This window comes from Esox lucius, chromosome 16, assembly GCF_011004845.1.
Source record: "Esox lucius isolate fEsoLuc1 chromosome 16, fEsoLuc1.pri, whole genome shotgun sequence".
NCBI classification, from domain to species: Eukaryota; Metazoa; Chordata; class Actinopteri; order Esociformes; family Esocidae; genus Esox; species Esox lucius.
The window spans coordinates 12569317-12593116 of NC_047584.1; the positions used below are offsets into that span (position 1 = coordinate 12569317).

General features: G+C 41.2%; 1 protein-coding gene across 3 annotated transcripts in view; it reads right to left on the reverse strand.

Moving 5' to 3' along the window:
• The window catches only part of satb2 (SATB homeobox 2), a 62924-nt gene extending 48183 nt beyond the window's left edge, over positions 1–14741 (reverse strand). Inside the window, exons 1-2 of one of the 3 annotated variants that reach the window (XM_013137971.4) lie at positions 8159–10981; positions 5777–6247 (exon numbers count right to left, since the gene is read on the reverse strand). Coding sequence is in view for 1 of the 3 variants with exons in the window: in XM_020055008.3 (XP_019910567.1) it covers positions 14625–14631 (7 nt within the window). In the remaining 2 variants the exon portion in view is untranslated. Of the gene's footprint in view, positions 1–5776; positions 8135–8158; positions 10982–14624 lie in introns of those variants that run through there. The other 2 variants (XM_020055008.3, XM_034286836.1) reach the window with 2 other exon arrangements.
• Positions 14742–23800: the final 9059 nt, after the last annotated feature.

A 23800-nucleotide genomic window follows, 5' to 3' on the forward strand; every position in this document is an offset into this window, starting at 1 on the left:
TTCACCCCCACAGATGTGTCCATGATACACCACAACAACAGCCGTAATGGTTTTCATTTGTTTTTGATTGGTGTGCAAAAGGTCACCGTCCTCCCACTGATGTCAATGTCAAAGACAACAAATGTGTATAGCCTAAATATGTACCACCTATTAATTCAAGACATTTCATTTGACTGCCAGAGTGATGCTTGTCTTGAAAATCAAGCAAGAATGAACCAGCAGGAAGCGAATAACTACCAGTCCATCAGTATACTGCCTGACCTCCCCAGAACACAGTGTCTTCATTCCCATTCAGTTTGGAGTTAAATTGAACTACGCAACAGAGAGTTCTTCTATCTCTAGCTGAGGCCACAGTGGATAGTAAATATATGGAGAAGTGAGGTGCATTCTTTTGTTCTCTCAGGTTACCAGGTCCAGTGAGTCCAGTCCTACAATGACCTGTCACTACCAAAGTATTGCAGCATTATAGCACCACAGGGCTACTTCCTGGGACCGCTGGTATTCATCTCATACATCAGTGACCTCATTTCTGTACACCTAGGAATAAAGGTCAAGATGTACAGTGATGACTCGTTCATCTCAGAGTGGAAAGAAAAGGCCTCCAAATGTAAAATCTATTATGGAGAATGAATTTGAATGGCTGAAGAACTCCTGTCTCAACTTTTAAATGTAGTAAAAAATATTTCAGCTGATCAACTCTGAACTCCACAGTGAAAATATAAGAATTGTAACAGAATTCATATTTTGGCAAAATGCTTAATGCTCCACTAGAAAAAAAGCATATTTAAAAAACAACCAACACAATTCTTATTCAGCTTGGACAACTTCCGGCTTATCAGAGACAAATTCTCCAACGAAGTGTTCAGAATGTACTCACATGCAATGGTTTTCTCCCATCTTTGAACTGAAACCACCACACTCTCTCTACAAACAGCCACTTAAAACCCTGGACAGAAATCCACGGCACTATCGCCGCTTGAATATACTCACCGTGTTTTAACCGCTTCGGCTTTGACAATTTTATTCAAACATCAGCCTGGTAATTAATATTAACATACAGCACCTCCACCTATGATGGCTTTTGCCAAATCTGTCTTCTTGGAACTAAATAGCATGGTGAACAGACATTCCACCAGGGGGGACTGTGGCATACCTGAACATTCCACCTACTGTACTGACAATCTGCCTTCTCATAAGTAGTTATAAAGGCATGGACTAGCCGCCCCTTAATCCCTGACAGCTCAACAGCCTCCCAAACCTTATCTTCCAAGAGAAGTCCTATCAAACATATTCACACTGATTTCATTCAAATTTCACCACTGTAACTTCTTTAACACAACAGAAAGCACACTATAAAGTGAAATTGCAATATATGCAATAACAGGTGTCCATGCAGGGTTTTTTCTCACAGGCGTTTGTGCTTTGCAACCACAGTGTTATTAGGTCAAACAGAAATGTGTGCAATGACGTTTGTGTATTGTATTTGTGTTTAACGTGTCTGATGTATTTTGTTTGTTGGTATGGGTATTGTATTTGTGTTTTAACGTGTCTGATGTATTTTGTTTGTTGGTATGGGTATTGTATTTGTGTTTTAACGTGTCTGATGTATTTTGTTTGTTGGTATGGGTATTGTATTTTCACTATTTTGTGACTGCCGATGTTAATGAGCGTTTGGTTCGGGTGCATCGCGTCATTTCTCACTTCTGAGATGTCCGTTTTGTTGTACATGGTTCCTGTTTTTAATAAATGAAAACGTACTTATACCAGACTCACCAGAAATAGATTGGTAGCCGTTCATATAATGGTGATATACTCAACATCCCTGGTAAAATCTATATCCCCCCAAGTGCACATGTATGTCCAGTATTTTCATACATACATGTCATTAGGTTGATAGATCTTTCCAAAGCAACTTACATTAATGCCTGCAAACATGTATTATGTAGGTAGCCACAGCTGAAACGAAAATCCAAATGACATGCCAAGAATAGTGGCAAATGGCCGTCATCCCAGTTATAGGCTGGAGAATTACACTAAAGCTTGTATTAGTGTGCCCTCCATTTCCCTGTAGACCATCCCTTCAGATATGTAATCTGCTGTTTAATAGCACAGACACACCCTTGATAAGTCAATACAGATAGCTGGGTTCACACAGGAAAAATAGACAAAGAGCAGAGAACAGAACAGGGGGTTATAGAGGAAGAGGATATCATAGGGAATGGGGAATGGATGCAAGGTTTAGGCAGTCACAGTGAAACACATTTACAGGGCATGGGAGTCTCTGTCTTAAAATTAGTCATAAAAGAAAGGATGGATTGGAACACAACAAAGACCAAGTTAAAGGACAGGAATCTGTGACAAACAAAATAATTGAAAATAATAGCTCCCTGCTGTTTTTAACCTTCATCAGTGAAGGCGGGGGGAGGTGGGGGGGGGGCAAAAATGCAGTGGTGACAAGTCTCATTTATATCATGTTGCTTTTGACGCAGTCTTGACGCATTTGGATAAGTTCCTATTTCATCCTGCTGCTGAATGAGTAACTCTTGTGTCCACAAAACGTCCACATTCATATTTAATTGGTTAAGGTATGTTTCTGATATTATTAAATTATTTAAATAAATACTAGACATAGGCCTTATAGAAAAAGTCTTTATTTGTGAAAGTTAAGCAAAAAATAATTTCGCAGAAGAGGCTCGGACTTTAAATGTTCAAATTTGGATATTGAAATCAGTTGCCATTTGGATAGACACACGTTGTCTATAATAATGCTCAATGACTGTTTACAATTCTCTTCATGAATGGACACACTATTTCAATTGTGAATTCACATAACTCGAGGGCAAAATTCGAATGATAGTTACACTCATACCACTTGAACCCGTCTTTGGAAAAAGCACTGTGAAAAGTAATGTTCCCATCTATTTCATTAGCCTATTCGGTCCGGGTACGCACTTGCCCGAGCTATAATGTACTTTCCTTCCAATGTCAGAAACTGTAACCATTGTGCCAAAATGTCGATATCAAGGCAAACTTTAAACAGAACGAGCTCTGGTGTGAATGAAAAACGTCTCCATCTTTAGAACTGTAACGAATTCGTTTTTCTTTGGGTTTGGCACCGACACCGGACTTTTTTGGACTGCTCTGAGACTATTTAGCCACTCTAACAAAAACGTTAATATATGAGTGAAAAGAATGCCTCCATCTCACAAACTGATGTGAACAATCTAACGAACATTCTTGATTCCTCTCACTCTACTGTAGGCAATTGGATTTTGCCTATTTTGCTAGAGCCCAGTGGACAAAAACTGGGTGAGGCATTGTTCCCACGTTATTAAAAATATACATTCTGAGGAATGTTGTCTTTTATTCACCCAACATTTAACCACCTCAACCAAATTGAGGCCAGTGTGTCTACTCCCCAAAACGAAATGTAGGCAAGGGCCTCGTTAAGAGGGGGCACAGTCAGTATAGGCTACGTGTGTATTATTCACAGTTTTTTGCGTAATCTGTGAATTAACTTGAGAGTTAGGGACCTAATAGGAATAGTTTTTAGAACCATTAAGAAGTATTGCCATTGCCCCCACTAAAAATGTTGGCATAGGCCTTATGATGGGAGCGAGTGTTTTCCATTTAGACTTAAAACGCATTACTTGAACCTCTGATCGCTAATATGTTCATATAGGAATCTTAGGCTTAACTATCGTCTGGCTATTTGGTAGTCAGTTGCTCCTGTTGACCTTAGGCCTTCTGTCTCAAAACAGCTATGGGCCTATATTTGGAATGTCCTTAACCCGAATGGTAAGGCTTAGAGAGGAACTTCGCGAGTGGTCCTTCATAATGTCAGATGCAGTGTGGTATTTTTTTGTGTAATAAGATGGCATTTATGTAGGCCGTTAGACTGTATTTAAGGTATGTAGTAAGCTAGGCTATGTGTAATACAGGAAGAGATGGTCTTGACATGTATGTAGTTAGTCACACACTAAGGCTATTTATTCCTCCACGAATCAAATGATGCCTTATACATTGTAAATTCAGCAAATATTAACAATTATTTGTATTAGAGATTGTGAAATCACATAACATCCCTTAACAGGCAGGTAAATCCCGAAAAAATGTAATACTGCATATGAAACTATATGCTTTCGCAGTCTACCAAAAGTGACAGGAATAAATTAATCATTCGATGCTCTGAAAATTATTACAGACGTTGAGGATAAATAGTGCTTTTTTACTATTCTAAAGTGTACCAACACGTTTTGGCCTGATGTTTTTGTTGGATGCCTATTGAACAAAATTGCGTATTATAAGGCAAAAGTATAATAATAATAATGTACAACAAATGCATGAACAGTATTCGCTCTGACACTATTATTTAATATATTCAGAAGATAATTTTTATATTTTCCCGTAACTTCAAAAGTTGAATTTCGTGTAGTTCTAAAATGAAAAATCAGCTGTTAATTTCTCTAAAAAAGTAACAGCTCAGTCATTAAGTCATTCAAGTTAAACAAGAGCCTTTCTAAAAATAAAGGAATCATGCTGCAGTTTCAGTTTAAGTTGATGTTGGGTTAGCCACCCCCCCCCCCACGCCCCCCCCCCCCCCCCCCCACACACACACACAAACACACACGCACTCTTAAACACTCACACAAACAAATACTTATGTATAAATACTTATTTTTCACCAGCAACATGCACACAGGTTTGCGAGAGCAGCCTTGGTTAATTGGTAAATTATTTTGTCTAACTAATACCACTTAGCGTCACCAAAAAATGGTACAATTGGTCAAAAGTAGGCCTGTGACAAAAAGAAAGCACATAATCCACTGGATATGTGGGGGGAAATGCTGAATATGCAACTCAGCGAAGAATTATGTAATTTGGAAGCTAATGCCACGAACGATATTAAAGTGTGAACTTGGTCAACTCTACCTGGAGGAATACATTTGTATGAACACTGAATGTCTTTCAGAACAAGATATTTCCACGAGATGCACCAATAAACCCGTTATGATTGAAAGGCTTGAGATTCATCACAGGAATCCTGGAGTTATCAAAATAAGTTCCTACTCCTCAAAGTGTGTCGTGTCATACACTAAAAAGGAAAGACTATTGCAAGGTTTTCCACGTTTCCCCTTCTTTACCGAAACATTTTGTCTGATCTTTCTAATGGACGGGTCACATCGATAATGTGATATTTAATTACAGACTACAAGGACTATCGGCCTATGTATAAGAAATAATTATAATGATAATAATATATTGTTATAATTAGTTGTCCTCATATTATTATTAGTCATTAGTCTGATAATAATACCCATAATTGTAATTATGATTACCTTGAATTATCCTTAATAATACCAGGCCTAATTTCAATAGGCTTGCAATTATTATTATTAACAATAATTTTACAATGAACATCGTTTGTCTATGAGATCATTAGAAATTACAGTTGTATTAATAATTGAATCAAAGTTTCAAATCCTATAGCCCATATTGAGCATGTAGCAATCATCCTAATTATAGAAACGACCAAGTTATTAGCTTATGGTGTTCTTTGCAATTAACCTCCGCATGCAAAATAATGAACTAAGCTGCAGAAAGTAAAGTTTTACACTAGGATGCAAGACGGTATGTTTCTCATATTGCATTAAATTGCATTAGCAACTGCTGGTGTGTTGTCAGAAGTATATGGCATTATGGCTTATAAAATGGATGTGAAATCGATGGAAACGATGAGGGTTGTCACTAGAGAACACCTCAGACTTGTACTCACTGTTTATAGCGTGTCTGTATCTCTGCTGGCCGTTGAGGAGGCTCTGTCCATTGATTAAAAGTATTGAATCCAGGGCTGGGCTGCTTCGGCTCCACAACTGGCGGAAATCGTCTGGAGTCGGTGCTGCTGGACACAACTTCCTGCCCCAAGCAATGGAAGTGAGCGAGTCCAAGTCCGGGGGAAATGAGAGAGATTGTAGACAGTAGACAATGTGCGTTGGCTTTTCGTGGTGTATGCCTCAGAGAGAGAAATGGAGAGAGAGAGAAACAGAGTCTTTTTCGCCCGAGACCAATGCGAGATGTATGGTTTTCTTGAGCGCGGGGATCCTGCTGGATCTCTAACCGCTGCGTCTCGCTGCTAAGAGAAACTTGTCAACCCGCCAGCAACAGTCGTTTGATCACACGTTGTGTCGGTCGTTCCCAGTTAGACACTGCCGAGGAAAAAATCTCTCTTCCTCTGAACTCGTGGGTGCTTCGCCGGCGGGAACAAGGAAAATGCAAAACGCATCATAACCAGGAAAAGGAACAACAAGAAAAACAAGTACAACAAGTTACTTAGCCAAAGGAAAACTGACATAAATCACAATATCTGCGACAGACAAAGTATTAACTGAAGAAATGCCAATATAACAGTAACAGTTCGGCGCAGAACAATCTGTGTCACTTTCAATATCTCCGGTTTCGATGGGTGAGCTACTGACAGCCGGATCGCGAAAGAGGGAGGCGATACGCGTACGGGGTGGAGTGGAGAGAGAAGAAAGCAAACGCAGGGGGGAGTGGGGAGGGGGCGTCCAAAGTAATTTAGCATATTCTTCAGGAGTATGTCGTGTACCGCTTGATATCCTGACGGCATAATTCCTAATATTCTGCCGTCTTTTCCTTCCGATTAGATTTGGTGAGACTGCGCGCAAAAGCCATTCCCATGCGGACTACTTGGATTTCTTATACAGTACGTGTCTGGCCAATTTAGGGTTAGAGTTTTGTTATGCTTTTTTATATCAAGATATCTGCTGTTGTACCAGATACAAGTAATGTTTTTACTGATAATATTCAATATATCAGACTGTCATCTCAGATAGATGGGACGCTAGATTATAAAAGGTCTAGGCCTGTTTAAATCTATGTTTAACAATGATATCAGTAGTCTAATAAACGTGGGATAAATTGTACCCGTCCTTGCCTCTGCCTGTGTGTTTTATTAGATGTCTTGTGTAAATACAACTGGAGTGCACTGTCAGGTGAAATCAGTTAATAATAAACCACATTCTTGATAGACAGATGTCACCGACATTTAATAAATAATGAGGGCAAACGGTCCAACGACTGAACGTCTCTCTCTCGCTCGTTCAGGTCGTCATGACTGAAGTACAAAAAGGAGAGGGACACACAAAACCTTCTGACCTAAATATTTGATGATCTCGGTTGCTGGAAAACGTAAGCATGTCAGTTTCTGGTTGGCAGGCTGGCACTATGGAAGCGATCAGGGCTCTCTGCCTTAATTGTCTAAGGGCAAGACTGAAATCCTTGAGATACAATTCGATTCTTTTTGAAAATGAATTATGAATACATTTTGTATTTACAAGTTTTCAAAAAAACTTTGCAAGAATTGCAAAATATTGTATTTTACACTGCATTCCAAATGCCAAGGGGAGATTCTTCAAATAGAAACGTCTGCAGTTTCAATTTGAAGCAGCACGAAAGGGTCGTCAAGAAACCTTTTATGTTTTGAGATTAGATGCCTGCCTGCGGGGTAAATGCCCAAATGCCCGGCGCAACACCCTCGGAATGCCAATGTGACACCTTGCATTCATAGTAGGCTACGTGTGAGGACCAGCCACAGTGATGCTGCACACTAGGCAGCCTGTAGGGTAAAAGGCTCTAGCCGGTCTGTTACCTACACGTGCCTGCATCGCGGTATGAGAATAAGAGGTAGGCGACAGTGGCGGCAATGCTTCATACAAGTTCCAAAAGCTAAAATTGATCATCCTATTCCCCTTTGCAGATCATGTTATGTATTATATTACAGTTGTCATTTGTTTCTGTTGCACCCTGAAGATGTAGGCTATAACGCTTGAAAACACTTGGGTAATGATTCCTTCAATGGAATGGAATGGAAGTCGATTCACGGATTTCACATATTTCCAAACTCAGAAAAAAACGATTAAATGATCGTCTCGAGAATAAACGGAGGAGTAATGTACATTTATTTAAAAGACAAGTTATAACAACTTAGAATTGGCTCGTTTGCCGTAAACGCCAAATAGCATTGTTACCATACCCTTTGTAAACAATCCTGAAGTCAAATAATTAAAACCACATTTTACAAATTCCAAGCCTATGCCAGTTGCTTAGTGTAGATGTCAGTGCTGCGGGAGAACCTTACCTTTTCTGGAGTACTGAAGGTTCATTTACGACTCACGAATGTGTTGGCAGTCCTGGATTAGTTCTTCTGATCGTAGGGTTGTGAATCTGGCTGAAAACACAATACGCGCGCTGGGGCGCTGGAGTGGGGATAGTGGATGAACCCGGCCGATGCGCGTAGCTCATTCGTCAATAATATTAAATATGATAATGATGATGATGATGATGATGATGAGCAGTGCAGCGTGGGCGAGTGAGCAGCGTCGGTCTACGTAGGGTTCCTCAATTCCCTTTTGGGAACTAAGACTAAGCACATAACATTTTTCCAGACAATAGTTCCTATATTATTATTAATTATATGCAAATGTATTAGGAACCAATTCATCAACAGGCTATATATATAAAGGCAGGCATGAAAGATGTTACAATTTGTTTGTTTGTGTGCGTGAGTGAATGAGTGAGTGAGCGTGTTTGCGTGCGCCTTCGAGTCCGGGGCTGCAAGTGGTGAAGTGGTTGGTGTAATTAAAATACTTAACAGATGCAATAAACGCCTGGTTCATTTTTAAAGGGATATTTAAAACAGTTTTTTTGCAGTGAGGACATTTTGGGGCGTGAAATGCCCGACCTCAGTTATATAAAGAAATGGTAGAATTTTAAAGATGGTCCTAAAGCTAGCCCGTGGCCGACGTGACCTCGGCAAATATGTAATTTGTTTTAACTTAACCTAAAAATGTCCCAATTGTAAAGCGAAAATTAGAGGTAATCTTCATTCATACGCCTAAACGAGACGTTTAAATTGACGTGTTTGCGGCTCATATAGGAAAAGGAATAAGGCTTGGCACAACGTGTCACTTTTACGCAGCGTCTGCGTGTGCAAAGAGAATAATAAACATTATTTATGTGTCACTAAACTATAGAGACATGCAATTAAATTTTTTTAACCATAGGTTATCAAAATGCCCATGTCTCCAAAGGTGAAAATAAATCGAAATTAAGGGGTACATAATGTGTATCATCAAATATTATTAGGGCCTAAATCGATATAACTCAGAATATTAACTGACAATGAATAGGGTTAAGGCTACAATTGAACTAATATTACATTTCAATAATACCAAAACAGTATTAGGCTTCAAAATAAATAATAATCAATTTATTAGTCGAAGGTATTCTCTGTGCGCAAAGCGCTTGACACATGCTACAGGCAACTCAAAGCTTACCCGCATTTATCACATTGCTTCAATGAAAGTCAATTGAAATGAACAAACGGCAATAGTAACTGCAGACTGAATTGTTTCCCAGAGAGAAGAAAACAATGTAGAATGTATGTAGTCCATGCTGTAATGTCCAAGAGTAGTATCAAGATTTAACATTTTAACGATTAAAAGATTTATGTCAATACTTTTATATTTCCTAATCACAGAAATATATAAAACAGCATATACTGAGGGGTCAATAACTGTATGATAATGACGTTTGAGTGATTCAGTCTTACGTTGTTAAAGAAATGTAACAAATAATATGTACGACATATTCCACCAATTCTTTCTAGAGACTTGCAAGACCTAAATCACATCTTACTGAATTGCCATTTGGAGAGAAGATGGTATCTATGTAGCTCTTGGCTTGTGTGGGGGACTCGTCTTTAGTAGCCATATTCATTCCAGTTGCAGAATAATTTGCATTTCACCTGCTCGTGCAAAACACGAGTTATTTTTAATTATTTATACTGCTTGGGGACGCCTATGCCTTAGCATCAGTCACTCCACTCAATCTATTTCCCATTTCTTGGGAAACTGGAAACAGAAATGATGAGACTGCTCAGAGGCAGGGAGGTTTTATTAAGAGTGAACATTGCCATGTGAAACAATAAAGACAAAAAATGCCCCAATTGAAAAAGAAAACCCAGAGGCGTTTCAATAAAATATTATAAAAGGTATAATATCCATAGAGCCTTTATTAAACATTACACTAATTATTAATCAGGACAACTGAGAAGACAGCATTTACAGGTACTAATGAAAAGCTATTGCCTATTTGGCAGGGGCGGAGAGAAATAAGTCCAAATCGCAATGAGAGAGGGGCCGACATGCTGATGGGAGGTCTACATGTAAAAAGTGACCCGAATATAACTAGGTTTTTGGACGGACAGACTGAGACTAAGATGTCATCTAGATTCTGAGCACTTCGGAACCCACTGCGTCATTCCAGCCCCAAAATTAGAAAAACACTTTTTTATTTATTTCCTATTGAAGTCCATGCTGGGATTTGATAGGAAATGATCCTGTGCTTTGATGCAGACCTCCAGCACAAAGCTCATTTAAATTCAAGAAGTCAGCAAAATAACTTAAAGAATAGTGCATCTGGAATATGTCAGGCAAATGCCGAATTTAATACAAACGATATGACTGCAACTTAACATGTGTGTGTGTGAAAGAAGCCTTAAGGGGGAAAAAAACCTATGCAATAGGACAAAACGTGCTGTAAAATATATTAATTAAAAAGTGAATTTAGATAATTTAGGTTACTCATATTTTATAGTTAGGCTTCCGGTTAATTTGATTTTCTGTCGGCATCTCATTTGCTCAGTGAATATAGTGACAGTATGACATAAAAATAAGAAAACCAGCCACTTCACGTAGAAATAGCACGACTGTGTGGGGGTTTATGGAATAGCAAGATAATTTATTTCACAAGGGCTCAAAATATAAAAGGAACATAAAACTAAATGTTGCAATTCCAAAGCAATAATATAATATATCATCAGGGTGAAAGGCTGTGTAGACCTTATCTGTAAGTTATGATTTTCTGTGTTCAATACAAACGAATAAATACACTTTTTGTTGTGATATCTATATTTTATATATTATACATATTTAAAATAGACAGTTTATTTGACCAGCTTTAGAAAGATCTGAAATCTAATGTGGTTGCTCAGAACACCAATTAGTGAGGATTAAAAAAAATGGACTGCGTCTCTGAATGCAGTGTGGGTCTGTGTGTGTGCAAGCGTGTGCGAGTGTCTGTATTGATTACAAAACAGTTACAAACAATAAAAACAAAAGGGAAATCTGCAGGGAACTTCAAGATCTTATATATACTAACAAATGAGATTGAATCTAAAAGAATAAATAATTTAATATAGACTGGCCACAAGGTCCTGGTGTGCCCAGCACGCTGTTCTAGAAGCCACAGACCTTTATTGGGGAATTAAAATCGTCTGCTGTCGCAAACACAAACGTGTTAATTTACTAAACTACATGTGGGACCACACATTCCTGTAACATGGTATTTCTAACGAGTCTATTCCCAGTGCCTTGGTGCGATATAGCAAATGAGTCCATTTAATTTGTAGAAAAATATTAGTAAAAAAACAGCAGTCAAATAATAATTATTATAACCAACATCAATGATAGCCAAATAGCATTAATTCCAGTATGTAATATTAATTTAATGTACATAAATATAGGCAAAGTATTCAGTAAATGGTTTATAAGCATGGCTAACTTTTGCTTTAACGAAAATAACTGCTCAATGAACCCTGGCTAAAATCACTTATAATTAGAAATGAAGGGGACTAATGCACAACGACTGGCTGACGTTACAACGCAAAACAAACAATTAAATAAAATTGTAACAAAAAGAAATACAGATTTTGCAAAACACCAATTTCTTAATAGATTCTTGAACCGTGTCAATGGTGCCATTTATTTGAATTCATATATACAGTATAATACCCTGTTTGATATTGATATTCAAATTGATACTCAAAAATAATTAATGACTTTCAAATATTGATATTCATGTTGTCACTCTCATTGCCATAATTATAGCCCACCAAAAGCCATCGACAAAAAAATTATTAATAGACTAGGCCACAGAAGTAGCATGTTAATCTTTATAATTTTCTATCTAAAATTCCCAAACGACGAAGAGTAGCCTAATGGTCTAGAATATCAATATCATAAACCAAACAATTTTACCATTTGCGGTTGGCACAGTGACGTTGCGTCACCGGAATAAATCTGTTTCAAGTGATCCGCGAAGTTCAGAATTTGAGGCGCGTCTAATGGCTTGTTTTTAAAGGATGTATCTCGTTGCCAGTTGGGATTAATTTGTCTTTTAAACGAGATTCTAATAGACGCAGGCTAAATTGCTTCCATACAAAGGTCATGACTCGGTGTCCATTATTGCTCTAAAGTACCGTTTTCTCTAGCGTTTGGTGCGCTGCTACAGCGCTTCGGTTATGACCAGGCCTACATGAATGACTCGTGATGGTAGAAAGATAGGTTAGAACTACTAGTAGTACATTCTGTATAGAAAAGGCTTGAAGTATCTGTTAGGGGCTCTTCAAATTAAAACTGTGGTGGAACCCTTATTATGTTTAAGCTGTAGGCCTCCGGTGTGTCTGAATACCAGGCAGCTAGCACACAGTGCCCATATCTATAGCCCCTCAGTAGGTACAGATATAGCAGCATCCGATCAAATAAGTAGGCTTATTTCAAGTTCGTCAATTCAGAAAAAAATGCTATTAAATAAAGTAACATTATGTTTTAATAATGTTTAGAATATTGTTCTTTAATTCTTATAATAATTATACATTATTACACAATGGCCATATTCATACTGTTATTATGATACTTATAATTCATAATGATAGCCTGTGTTATCACAAATATTAAAGTAATGAATATTGAATAACTTCAGAGCAGATGTAATTTTATGTGTATAAAAGTGAGACTGACTATAAGTGTATTATTTATTGAATATTCGATAGCCCATTTTCTATTTGGTTTTGCCGTTTATTGAGAAAAATCTTGAAGGATGAAACCATATACATCACAGAAACTGTTACTGATAGCCTAATAGCCTTAAATAGAGATAAATCATCCTATCCGGAAAGTTGCACTTTGAAACTGAGCAGTTCTAACTTTTCGTGCAAACTGCGTTGGCCGATATCAAGAATAAAAGTAGGATTAATCTTCTTATGACTTTTTCGAAGTCCAGTCCTTGGGAGCAGTGATATGCAATGAAGGGGATTGTTTTCCTAAAACTAAATGCCTTGAGATTGGCAGCCTCCCCGCCTCTTTTCTCCGGCTACGTTTTTACCTGAAATAAAATCTGTCTGACCTAAGACGCAGAAGGAGAAAGTTGGAGAGGGAGAACGAGAGTTGTTAGCGTCAGCACTCTGTACTATGTCATTGGGCAGAAGTATTTGACAGTTGGAATTATCTGTAAATACTTCATTAAACTGTGTATGAGTTACCCCTTGTGCCTCACGGTCCACTTCTGGTAAGATTTACAAATGATAACATAAACACACCAAAAAAGAAATTCAATTCTCGTTTGAAAGAGGAGGGGGAGGAGGGGCTCGCGAGTAAGAATTTGATCAGCCCACTTAACAACAAAACAGCGGAGGTCGAGTAATGAGGGTTGGAGCGCGTGTACTATGTTTGGGCCAGGACTCAACTTACCAGCTACATGGATTGTCCTCCAAAAGAACACTACGCCAGAGTTACGTTATTGTCAATAATTGCACAACATTCTTCATATCAATTCCTATTGCACGGGATGTATCACAGCCCTTACTTGGAATGAAGAGAAATCAGGGAATATCTTAGCGTACGTGTTATCCTATTATTGACCTTAAATGGCAAATGAGTAACATGGTTATTTAAAGTCTATTAACAAGAAATGTGTTGCATTATGGAATGTAGTTTACAGATTTTATTTAAATTTTCAGGAAAAAAGCTAAATCATAACTAGAGGATGAATGACTTATCCTGTAAGATCTGCACTATTGCTGTTTTTGTTTTCTATCTAGAACAGCAGTCAAGGTAGATTTTTATTTGTGGAATATAGGTTGTTCTAGCACATCAAATAAAAATGGAATTTTACTTCATGCACCAAGCATTTACAACCAATGCCTAATTAAAATGACACAGTGGTTATAATAGCCTTTCTGTTGTCTAATCACACCCACCTAAACTGGAACATCAGCCTCATGCTTATGATAAAAGCACATGGAATTGGGTTGAAATTGTAGCCCTATATTTAATCTATGGAGATGCATTGCACTCAGCGAGGTAGGCAGCCAGGGAAGAGAGAGAGAAAAAGAAAGAGGGAGATAGACAAGGAGAGAGATAGAGATGAAGAGGGATAGAGAGATTGTATCTGTTTCTCAATGGAGGTGGAGTCATAGGGCCTGGCTGATGACCTGTTTATAGCTACTGATGCTGTTGCCATTTGAGTAGTCAAAGGCAAACTAATAGGGCTCAAAGTCCACCTCACTAAATCCAGTGGACAGAACAACAAACACATTTCTAACTAATGAACAACACACAGGTGCAACATCAAGCATATATGGGGCGTGCAGCACCTACGTAAAAAGGCACACAGTCACAGACACACACACCGATAATGTTGGCCGAGACCAGCCGTCAGTTGTGTCTCTAAACGTCTGTTGAGCACAAACAAGTTGAACTGACCTGACATGGATGTTGATGTGTTCTGACCCGACACCGTGCTCCTCTGGCAGTGCACGGCCCAGTCCCAATCACCGTGTCACTGTCTCAACGTGTTTCAATGCATCCGGTGTGCTCATCCAACCCCGGACACGAGAACTGCCTTGTGGGAAAATACAATGGCGGCGATGGGCGGTATGGTTTCTTTTTTGTGAATCCCCTCGGTGGGAGGCGCAAGCTGCCATGGAGAATGTCAATCATTGACTGATAGACACCAATGAGGAAGCTTCGAATCTTCCAGGTAAATACCTTTGATTTGTTAAAAAACGTAAAGCTACAAAGGGGGTTAATCATTGAAAGCGGGCCATAGTGAAATAAATGTAGTGTCACAAAGACGAAGTGAGTAGATCTCGACCTGGTTCAGAGCGTCCGATTAAGGAAAGGTTGGAGATTCCACCGTTCAGGTGATTCGGATTTTGGTTCCACGGGAGTGATTTGAGCCTTTCATATTATGTGTTTATGTGAATGCCTACTTGCAATTGCGTTGGCTGATCCCGATGCCCTGCCTGGCTGTGGTTCTGTGATAGGAATCTGTCCCTTAGTCAGGAAAGGCCTGGGTCAGAGGTCAGAGGTCAGAGGCCAGGGTAGTGCTGTGATCTCCTGTTTGTTATTGCTATGCTGCCCTTGGACAGGTTAACACAGCACTGCACACAGCACTGCACACAGACGAACATGCACACACACACACACACACACATGCACACACCCACCAATGCCAGCCACTCATCGCTCAGTCACAGCGCACACAGGAGTAGAGTTGGATAGTGGCAAGTAGGGGGGCAAGGTGGGGGCTCACCTCCAAATGTGTTGATGGGACAAGGGGCAGCAGATCTAAACTGCTGAAATATTATCCTGCTTCAGGGAGGAAAGGAGCCCAACGCAGCCCCCCGCACTGCTTCTTTAAACCTAGAATGGGGAGGACAAGAGACCCTGAGGCGACACAGAGCCCGAGGATGGAAATCACTTTAACATTTGTGACACAATGAATTGGAGGACATCCTTCAAAATCACTGATGTTCATTAAGGAACAGGTGAAACATCCGGCTTCTTAACCTTCTTGCCATTGGTCATAGAACATAACCACCACCCAATCAATAACATCCATACTTTCATTCTTTTGGAAGCCCAGCTCAGTACTGCTAATCTGGAAGGCACTGTAGGCCATGTAGCACCCATGCCAGGTAGAAGGCATCCAAATCTCAAATGGCGCTCATAGGGTCCTGGTTAAATGGAGTGCACTAAACAGGGTACTATTTGGGACGCAACCTCAGCTAGGAGCCCCTGCGCAGAGCGGCGTAGTTACTTAATCAGACGTTATTTACGAGCCTGGGAGGTTTAAATCAACACCAGCAGGAAATGGGGCCAGGCCTTATGGCTTTGTAACTGCTGTCAAAATAATCACATACATATATATTTATCAGAGCTCACCCCCTCCCCTCCCCAGCAATCCCACCCATGCCCTCCACTGTCTGAATCCTCTACATTACTCTTCTCACTCCTCTCTCCTGTAGCACCCTTTAATTTTAGGTCTCGCCTCTGCTGTTCTCGCCAGCCGTTCATCATTTGCGTGCTCTTGACTGAGTATCCTCTAATTATTCTCTCATCCCAGTTTGGTTTAATTTCCAATGATCTTTGACTTTTTCACTACACGATCATCCTCTCCTCTCCAGGGGAAGGGAGAACCCAAATGAGTGTTTAGCATCGCCAGGCTTCAAGGGGCACAGGAAATGATGACATCACTCATAACACCACTAAAAGCATAAAGTAATGGGGCAAAAAAAGAGTGTGCATGTGTGAGAAATAAAGAAAAAGAAGAGAGACCGCAAGTGAGTGAAGAATAGAGGAAGGGAGAAAGGCAGAGGGAAAGGGGGAGAGAGACAGAGAGCGAGAGAGACAGAAAAAGCAAAGGGCCTAAAGCAGAGATGGGGCCAAAAGAGATTGACGAAATTAAAACAAATGAGAATCCTGACCAAGTAACACATAAGCAATGAAGTTCCTTGGAAAGCAACAGGAGCATTAGTGTGTTGGTAAATGGTCTGGTTTGGCAATGGATGCAGGGAAGAGGGAATGGAGGGAAGAACGGATGGAGGGAAGAGGGGATGGAGGGAAGAACGGATGGAGGGAAGAACGGATGGAGGGAAGAGGGGATGGAGGGAAGAGGGGATGGAGGGAAGAGGGGATGGAGGGAAGAACGGATGGAGGGAAGAGGGGATGGAGGGAAGAGGGGATGGAGAGAAGAGGGGATGGAGGGAAGAGGGAATGGCAGGAGGAGGTGATGGAGGGATGAGTGGATGGAGGGAAGAGGGAATGGCAGGAGAAAAGGAAGAGGGAATTGTCACTCACTACACAAATGAAGGGATTGGTGAGGCAGGTCGAAATGTGCCAGAACTTTCCATGTGTCATTGATTAACTTAACTTAACTTGCATTGAAGTGATTTAGTGATGACAAAGTGTCACATAAGGGGTTTGGCGGCTTATTCCTAATGCATACATGTAGATGCCAGTTAAGTCTGGATTCATCGGTTCAGTTTTTATGTGCTTTGATTTATTTTACAGCTGTTTCAGTATATACTGGTATTTAGAAACCAGAAAAGGAACCAGGCAAGCCTAGTTCAGATGGCCTGCAATTAGAAGGGATGAATGTTGTTGTCCGTGGCTGGTTTCGATATGCAGCTTTTTATGTGGCAAACCATTACACTATTTAAACAGCGGGAAGGCATCTTTTACCTCTGCCATAAAAAAAAATCTGAAATAACGTGGACAACAGAATGTTTATTAATGGAACTAAAGTATACACTTATACAAAGATTACTGCAGATGGCTAGCTAATAGCTGGCCACAGTGGTGTCGTTAGACCTGGGCACCCGGGGCTATAGCCCCAGATCTTTTATGAATAGCCCTGGTTCTCAAATTGCCCCAAATGAATTGTGATCCTAGCGATGCCTCTGGCTATGCAGTATCTATAATGAAAACAATGACTCCAATCACTCCATGGGTGGTTTGTTTCTTTAGAAAACAATAAAAATATAAAAGGGGTCACATAATAAAATCATTCTTTTAAATATATGAGATTCAAGGTATTACAGAGTGGATGTATATGGTTGTGAGATGGCTGAAAAGTACAGAGTGGATAGATAATTCTGAGAGACCGAAATCAGAATGTCTGAGAGGGGAATTGAACAGTTGCCCAATTATTGAAAGTCAGGGATGTTTCCACCAAACCATACAGCCAATGGGGACACCTCAGCTCGGTGCTGTCTCCAAATGGAACTTTAACCCAGCCATTACATTTTGGTTGAAATGACGTGGGCAAGTGGCAGCAGGATGTTTGTTAATGGAACTAAAGTGTACTCTTGCACATAGATTACTGTAGATGGCCAGCTAATAGCTATACAGTACCTAAAATGAAAACAGTGACTCCAATCACTCCGTGGCTGGTTCATTTCTTTAGAAAACAATAACAGTATAAAGGGTCACTTATTACAATTATTCTCTTAAATATATGAGATTCATGTTATTACAGAGTGGATATATGTTGTTGTGTGACGGCTAAAAAGTACAGAGTCTGCAAATATTTCTGATGGACAAATGTTGTAATGTCTAAGAGGGGAATCGAACATGGGTCTAAATACTGATGACCTGGGATATTGCCACTAGACCACATGGATTAGCTGATGTGTTATGGCGTCTGGGGTTTTGATATAGGATTACCCCAAAAAGCATACACGGATGGGTACTTCAAAAACACACCAGTAATAGTCGCAATATAACCATAAATAGTTTTATTTTAGGCGTACTATAACGCAGATGCATCATTTGTTTACGTGTGCAGAGTGTCGGTATAGCTCCTCGACATTAGATCACTTTGTCATCTTGCCAAGTTTGAATATTTAGCGAGACATCAACAAGCATTGTGTTAAATAGCCGCAATATAAGCATAAACAGTATTATTTCAGGCTTACTATAACTTACCTACTGAAGGTTGTAGCCAGCAAAGTGTTTGTGAATCCTGGACAAATCCTAATGCATCATTTGTTTTGCCTGTGTTGTGGCTCAAACAACGGTCCCTTGCATGACAGTCCATGTCCTTAACCACGACGCTATTTAGCAAGGGGCAGCCGGCCAGTCAGTCAGTCACTCAGTAAGAGCCATGCACGTTTCTTGGCCGGCTCCGCTTACACAGTTAACAATGGAAGACATTATTCTCACCAACCTTTTTAATAAAAAAATTATACTTAGATAATAAGTGTGTATTTATTTATTTTTTATTTTGGTTTATGTCCAATATATTATGTAAGTAATGGCAATATACGAAAAAACCCTGAGATATCTGACTGCTATAAAAAACTGGTTACCCACTTAATTCAAACAGTAAAGAAGTTATGTAATGTCATACCTGTGGTACATGATCTAATATGCCAAGGCTATCAGCCAATCAGCATTCAGGATTCAACCCACCTGGTTAATAAGGTAAAATAAAGCACAACCTGGTCTCCTAGGTGGTGCATTTGAAGGTGCACTTTCGTAGCACCAAGCTGACTACAGACAAGGTTTTATCCTTTTACCTTCAGCTGACAAGTGGCTGGGAATCCCCAGTGATGATGCAAATGAACCATCAAGGCCTGGGGAGCTGGGAGAAATGATGAGGGATTTCATGGTTCTATTGTACTCTAACTGACTCCCTCAGGCAGTGTGAAAGACTTCCTGATTGAAGGAGCATACAGTTGGTACACCTGGATATGACGATGCTGGGAAGAGAAAGGGAGTGCAAAATAATAATAATAAGGAGCAAACATCATTTGCTTTCAACACAGTACAGTCTCTGAGAAAGATCAGTTCAAGTCAAGGGGGAATCCTTGTGATTACACAGAACAATATTCCCCCCTCTGTTCAACTACAGACTTGAAACAACATCCAAATGGGACTCTGCGGACAATCACCCGAGTAACTCTTCAGATTCCCAATAAAGCAAACCACACTCTCCTGGTTTGTTTGTATTCTTCTTGTACGACCCTGCCGACTCTCCAGAGAGGATCAGGAACCTAACTCCACTCATTCAGAAAAAATACAGAGAAGCTTTAGGGTGAGATGACGGGTGTCAGAGAGAGAGAGAGAGGGAGGGAGAGAGGGAGAGAGAGAGAGAGAGGGAGAGAGAGAGAGAGAGGGAGAGAGAGAGAGAGAGGGAGAGAGAGAGAGGGAGGGAGAGAGAGAGAGAGAGAGGGAGGGAGGGAGAGAGAGAGGGAGGGAGAAAGAGGGAGGAAATTCAGAGGTAAGAGGAGTGGAAGCGATAGCCCAAAGGTAAGAGAAAGAGAGAAGCCAAACACTTTTTGTAAACGTTTGTGGCACCTGGTTTCTCTCAGTGTGCCTGTGTGTGCTGTGAGAGAGTGCATGCGGGGGAGGGAGGGGAGAGGCAGTGGGAGTGGGAAAGGGGAGGCAGTGGGAGACGTGGGGGTAGAGAGGGTCTTGTCAAGGACAAGGCCAAACCAGTTTCATTTTTGGGGGCGGGCTGCGGCAGGGCTACGGCTACAGTCAGGGTGGCTTGTGGCTGCTGGCTTGGGGGTCTGCCTGGAAGCCCCACTCCGGGGCTAACTGATTAGCCCTTAATTTGAGGGGGACTCTTAAGGGAGCAGCCCCCTTCACCCAGAGCCACTGGGAGGCTGCAATAGGAATCCCTGGCATGGAAATGAAGGATAAGCAGACGCGGGGATTGAGAGCAGGAAGTGATGATTTAAACAGAGAGGCTTCAAACACAGAACTACCAGGCCGGGATCTTTCACCAGGTGAAACCGCTAAATCAATAAGCTACTTGTGCGTTTAAGGGGAAAGGTAATTCTTGTATCATCCAAATTACCAGCCGGCGTCTACCGTCCACTTAGTGTCTGGTGGGCAGATACCAGTGTGTTCGTTGATAACAACTTCTCATCTAATAGAATCAATTTGAACAGGCGATGAATATTCAAAGCCACACAATGCAGTAGAGAAATGAGATGAATCTGACATTAATGAAACACATCTATGGTCAGTGTGTGGGAGGAAACTTAAGCACCACAGCCATCAATATCAGCATCCTCTGCAGAGAAGGCAGGAGCTGAGATTAGTCGTCATCTGATCTGGTCTTGTAAAGTGGGTATGAAGAGGAGGATTTCAAATGATCGCTTGGTTCAATGAAGAAGGTTCTCATCTTGGTATGGGTTTTATTTCCAGACAAGACATGCAGTATCTGAGTGTTCCCATGGTGATGTATCTGAGTGTTCCACATGTCATCCATCTTTGGGAGATTAGATAAAAGGTTTATAAGCAGGGATACCTGCAGCCTTTCCTGTTTACCCAGTTTTAATATTTCCTCCTAGTAGCATCTGATCTAATGTCAGATTGCAGAGTGTGTAGTCATTGTTGACATGTGCAGCTAAAGTGCCTTGGCAATGTTAAGGCTTTGGAAACAAAAGGCCAAAACACAGACAGCTTTTCATCACAAATAAAAATAATATGCTGGTTCACAATTGCTGGTTCGCTGCATAAAATCCGTTAACGGGCAACGGTATTTTTCCTGAATAGGAAATGAGCTCATTAAACGTCAAATCATTCAAGTAGGGGAAATCTATAACCGGACCAACAAAAAATCACACTCAGTCACTCACACTGTTACATATTAAAGATCCATTCGTATAGAGTAGGTCTTGTCACTTCCATCATCATTTTCTGACCAGCGTTCCTCCACCTCTCTGTCCCACCCCGAGCCAGGCTGCTCTCTCTGCTCTCTGTCCCACCCCGAGCCAGGCTGCTCTCTCTGCTCTCTGTCCCACCCAGAGCCAGGCTGCTCTCTCTGCTCTCTGTCCCACCCCGAGCCAGGCTGCTCTCTCTGCTCTCTGTCCCACCCAGAGCCAGGCTGCTCTCTCTGCTCTCTGTCCCACCCCGAGCCAGGCTGCTCTCTCTGCTCTCTGTCCCACCCAGAGCCAGGCTGCTCTCTCTGCTCTCTGTCCCACCCCGAGCCAGGCTGCTCTCTCTGCTCTCTGTCCCACCCCGAGCCAGGCTGCTCTCTCTGCTCTCTGTCCCACCCCGAACCAGGCTGCTCTCTCTGCTCTCTGTCCCACCCCGAGCCAGGCTGCTCTCTCTGCTCTCTGTCCCACCCCGAGCCAGGCTGCTCTCTCTGCTCTCTGTCCCACCCCGAGCCAGGATGCTCTCTCTGCTCTCTGTCCCACCCCAAGCCAGGCTGCTCTCTCTGCTCTCTGTCCCACCCCGAGCCATGCTGCTCTCTCTGCTCTCTGTCCCACCCCGAGCCAGGCTGCTCTCTCTGCTCTCCGGTCGCATGCATGGCGCTGCCGCCTGCAACCCCAGGCCAGGCAGAGAGGCTCTGTTCAAGGGCCCTGCCTGTCCAGCGTCAGGCTAAGTGCCTCTGACAGCCCACCGCACAGTTATTAACTGTGATCCGCCACCACAGGACCCGGCACTGCCAAGCCAAAGGGGAGGACCCAGCGAGAGGCGCCCTCCACTAGTTAGCTCCCACACAAAGGCTGCTTTGACCCGGCGCCCCCGCGGCTCGCCGCCCTACCTCAGCTCCGTAGCCCACTCTAATAAATACAGCATTTAATATGAGTGTATATACATTTTTTGAAAAATGGAATATTGCCCCATTCATATGGTCTTGGCCCCCCTGTCCTGCCTTATGTTTAAGAGAAGTGCCCGGCAGGAAATTTGTTTCCACAAAGCATCCAAACCTTGACCGTTATGGGTAAAATTTGAGGGGAAAATATTGAGTGAAAACCATGCAGTCAAATTCATTGAGTTAAATCAATTATGAGTGATTATGCCTGAGAAGGAGACATGTATACACAGGCCTTGGGGGGGAGGGGGGGTGATCTTGCTGGCTTTACGTTGCTTTGAAACGCTGTCCATGTTCTTTCATCCAGATAGGTGGTCCATACAACTGTTTGTCCTCTACTGGCCCTGGAGAGACTGCCTCACTAGCTGCTACCCTTTCCTGAGGATGTTTAGAGACTGGAAGAGAGACTCAGCAATGGTCTCATAACCTTAAAACCATTTTGACCCCTAATTGCTCAAAAATGTCTTCATTCGGAATCTGAGTTTCAGAAGCTTCAGATGCTTTGGCGCTTAATCAAGCATTAGCTGGCAACAAAATATTATTTACCATAATTTCTGTGTAAATTTTGAGGAATGAAACACCAATTCTACAGGTGATTTGGATGGCTAAAATGAAGCGGTGGATTCAATAATATAGATATGGAGCCACCCGAAATGTGGTCTCTGAAAACAGCTGGTGAGCATGGCAGCCACTACAACAAAAATAATACTATATTCAACTACACATTTAGCTTTCAGTAAACGTCTCTACCGAGATTCATCTTTGAAATGCAATTGGAACCTAATTGAGGGTTTAGAGCATTTTGGTGAATGGTCTAACACTTTATCATGTTCGTGGGACAAAAACTTGAGAATTGAAGACTGGTAGCCTAGATCATTTATCTTATATCAGCAAATGTACTGGGATGTCTGCTTAGCTTAATCAATTTCCAAGCCTCTGTGTATTACAGAAACCCAACACTTTGAACAACAGCCAAACACTCATACCAAGTAGATATTGATGAAATTGATCAAAAAGTTTTTTCAAAATAAGAAAAACAAACATACATGTGGGCGGGGGGGGGAAACAAATTTGAATTCTGGTGGAATTCAAACTATGTGTTACTGTTGGACAGCAACTGCGGTTTCATTTGGGTTCACAATTGAACCCAGTTAGTGCTTTTAGGGTTAAAACAACAGAATGCGTCATTAGACGACAACACTGGGACATAAATAAATAAGTGTTTAAGGGTGTGGGTAGGTGGGGTAGTAAGAATAGACAGAGATACATAATGACAGCTAACTATGTTTAGCCCAGAGCATTTAGATAAACAGCAGCTCTTCCTTCAGTAACAGAACGGCTTGGTCGCTGAATGTATAAAACCCAAAGCCACTTTTCCTGCCCACATTTCCCATAAATACAGGCCCATAATTCACTGTTGAATAGTTGAGGCTTTTCCCTTTGAGGTGACTGGCTTTTATATAGCAACACGACATACACAGTGAAACTACGGCCATCCCCTGCCATGTTCAAAGCTACAGCGGGAGAAGTGGAGGACACG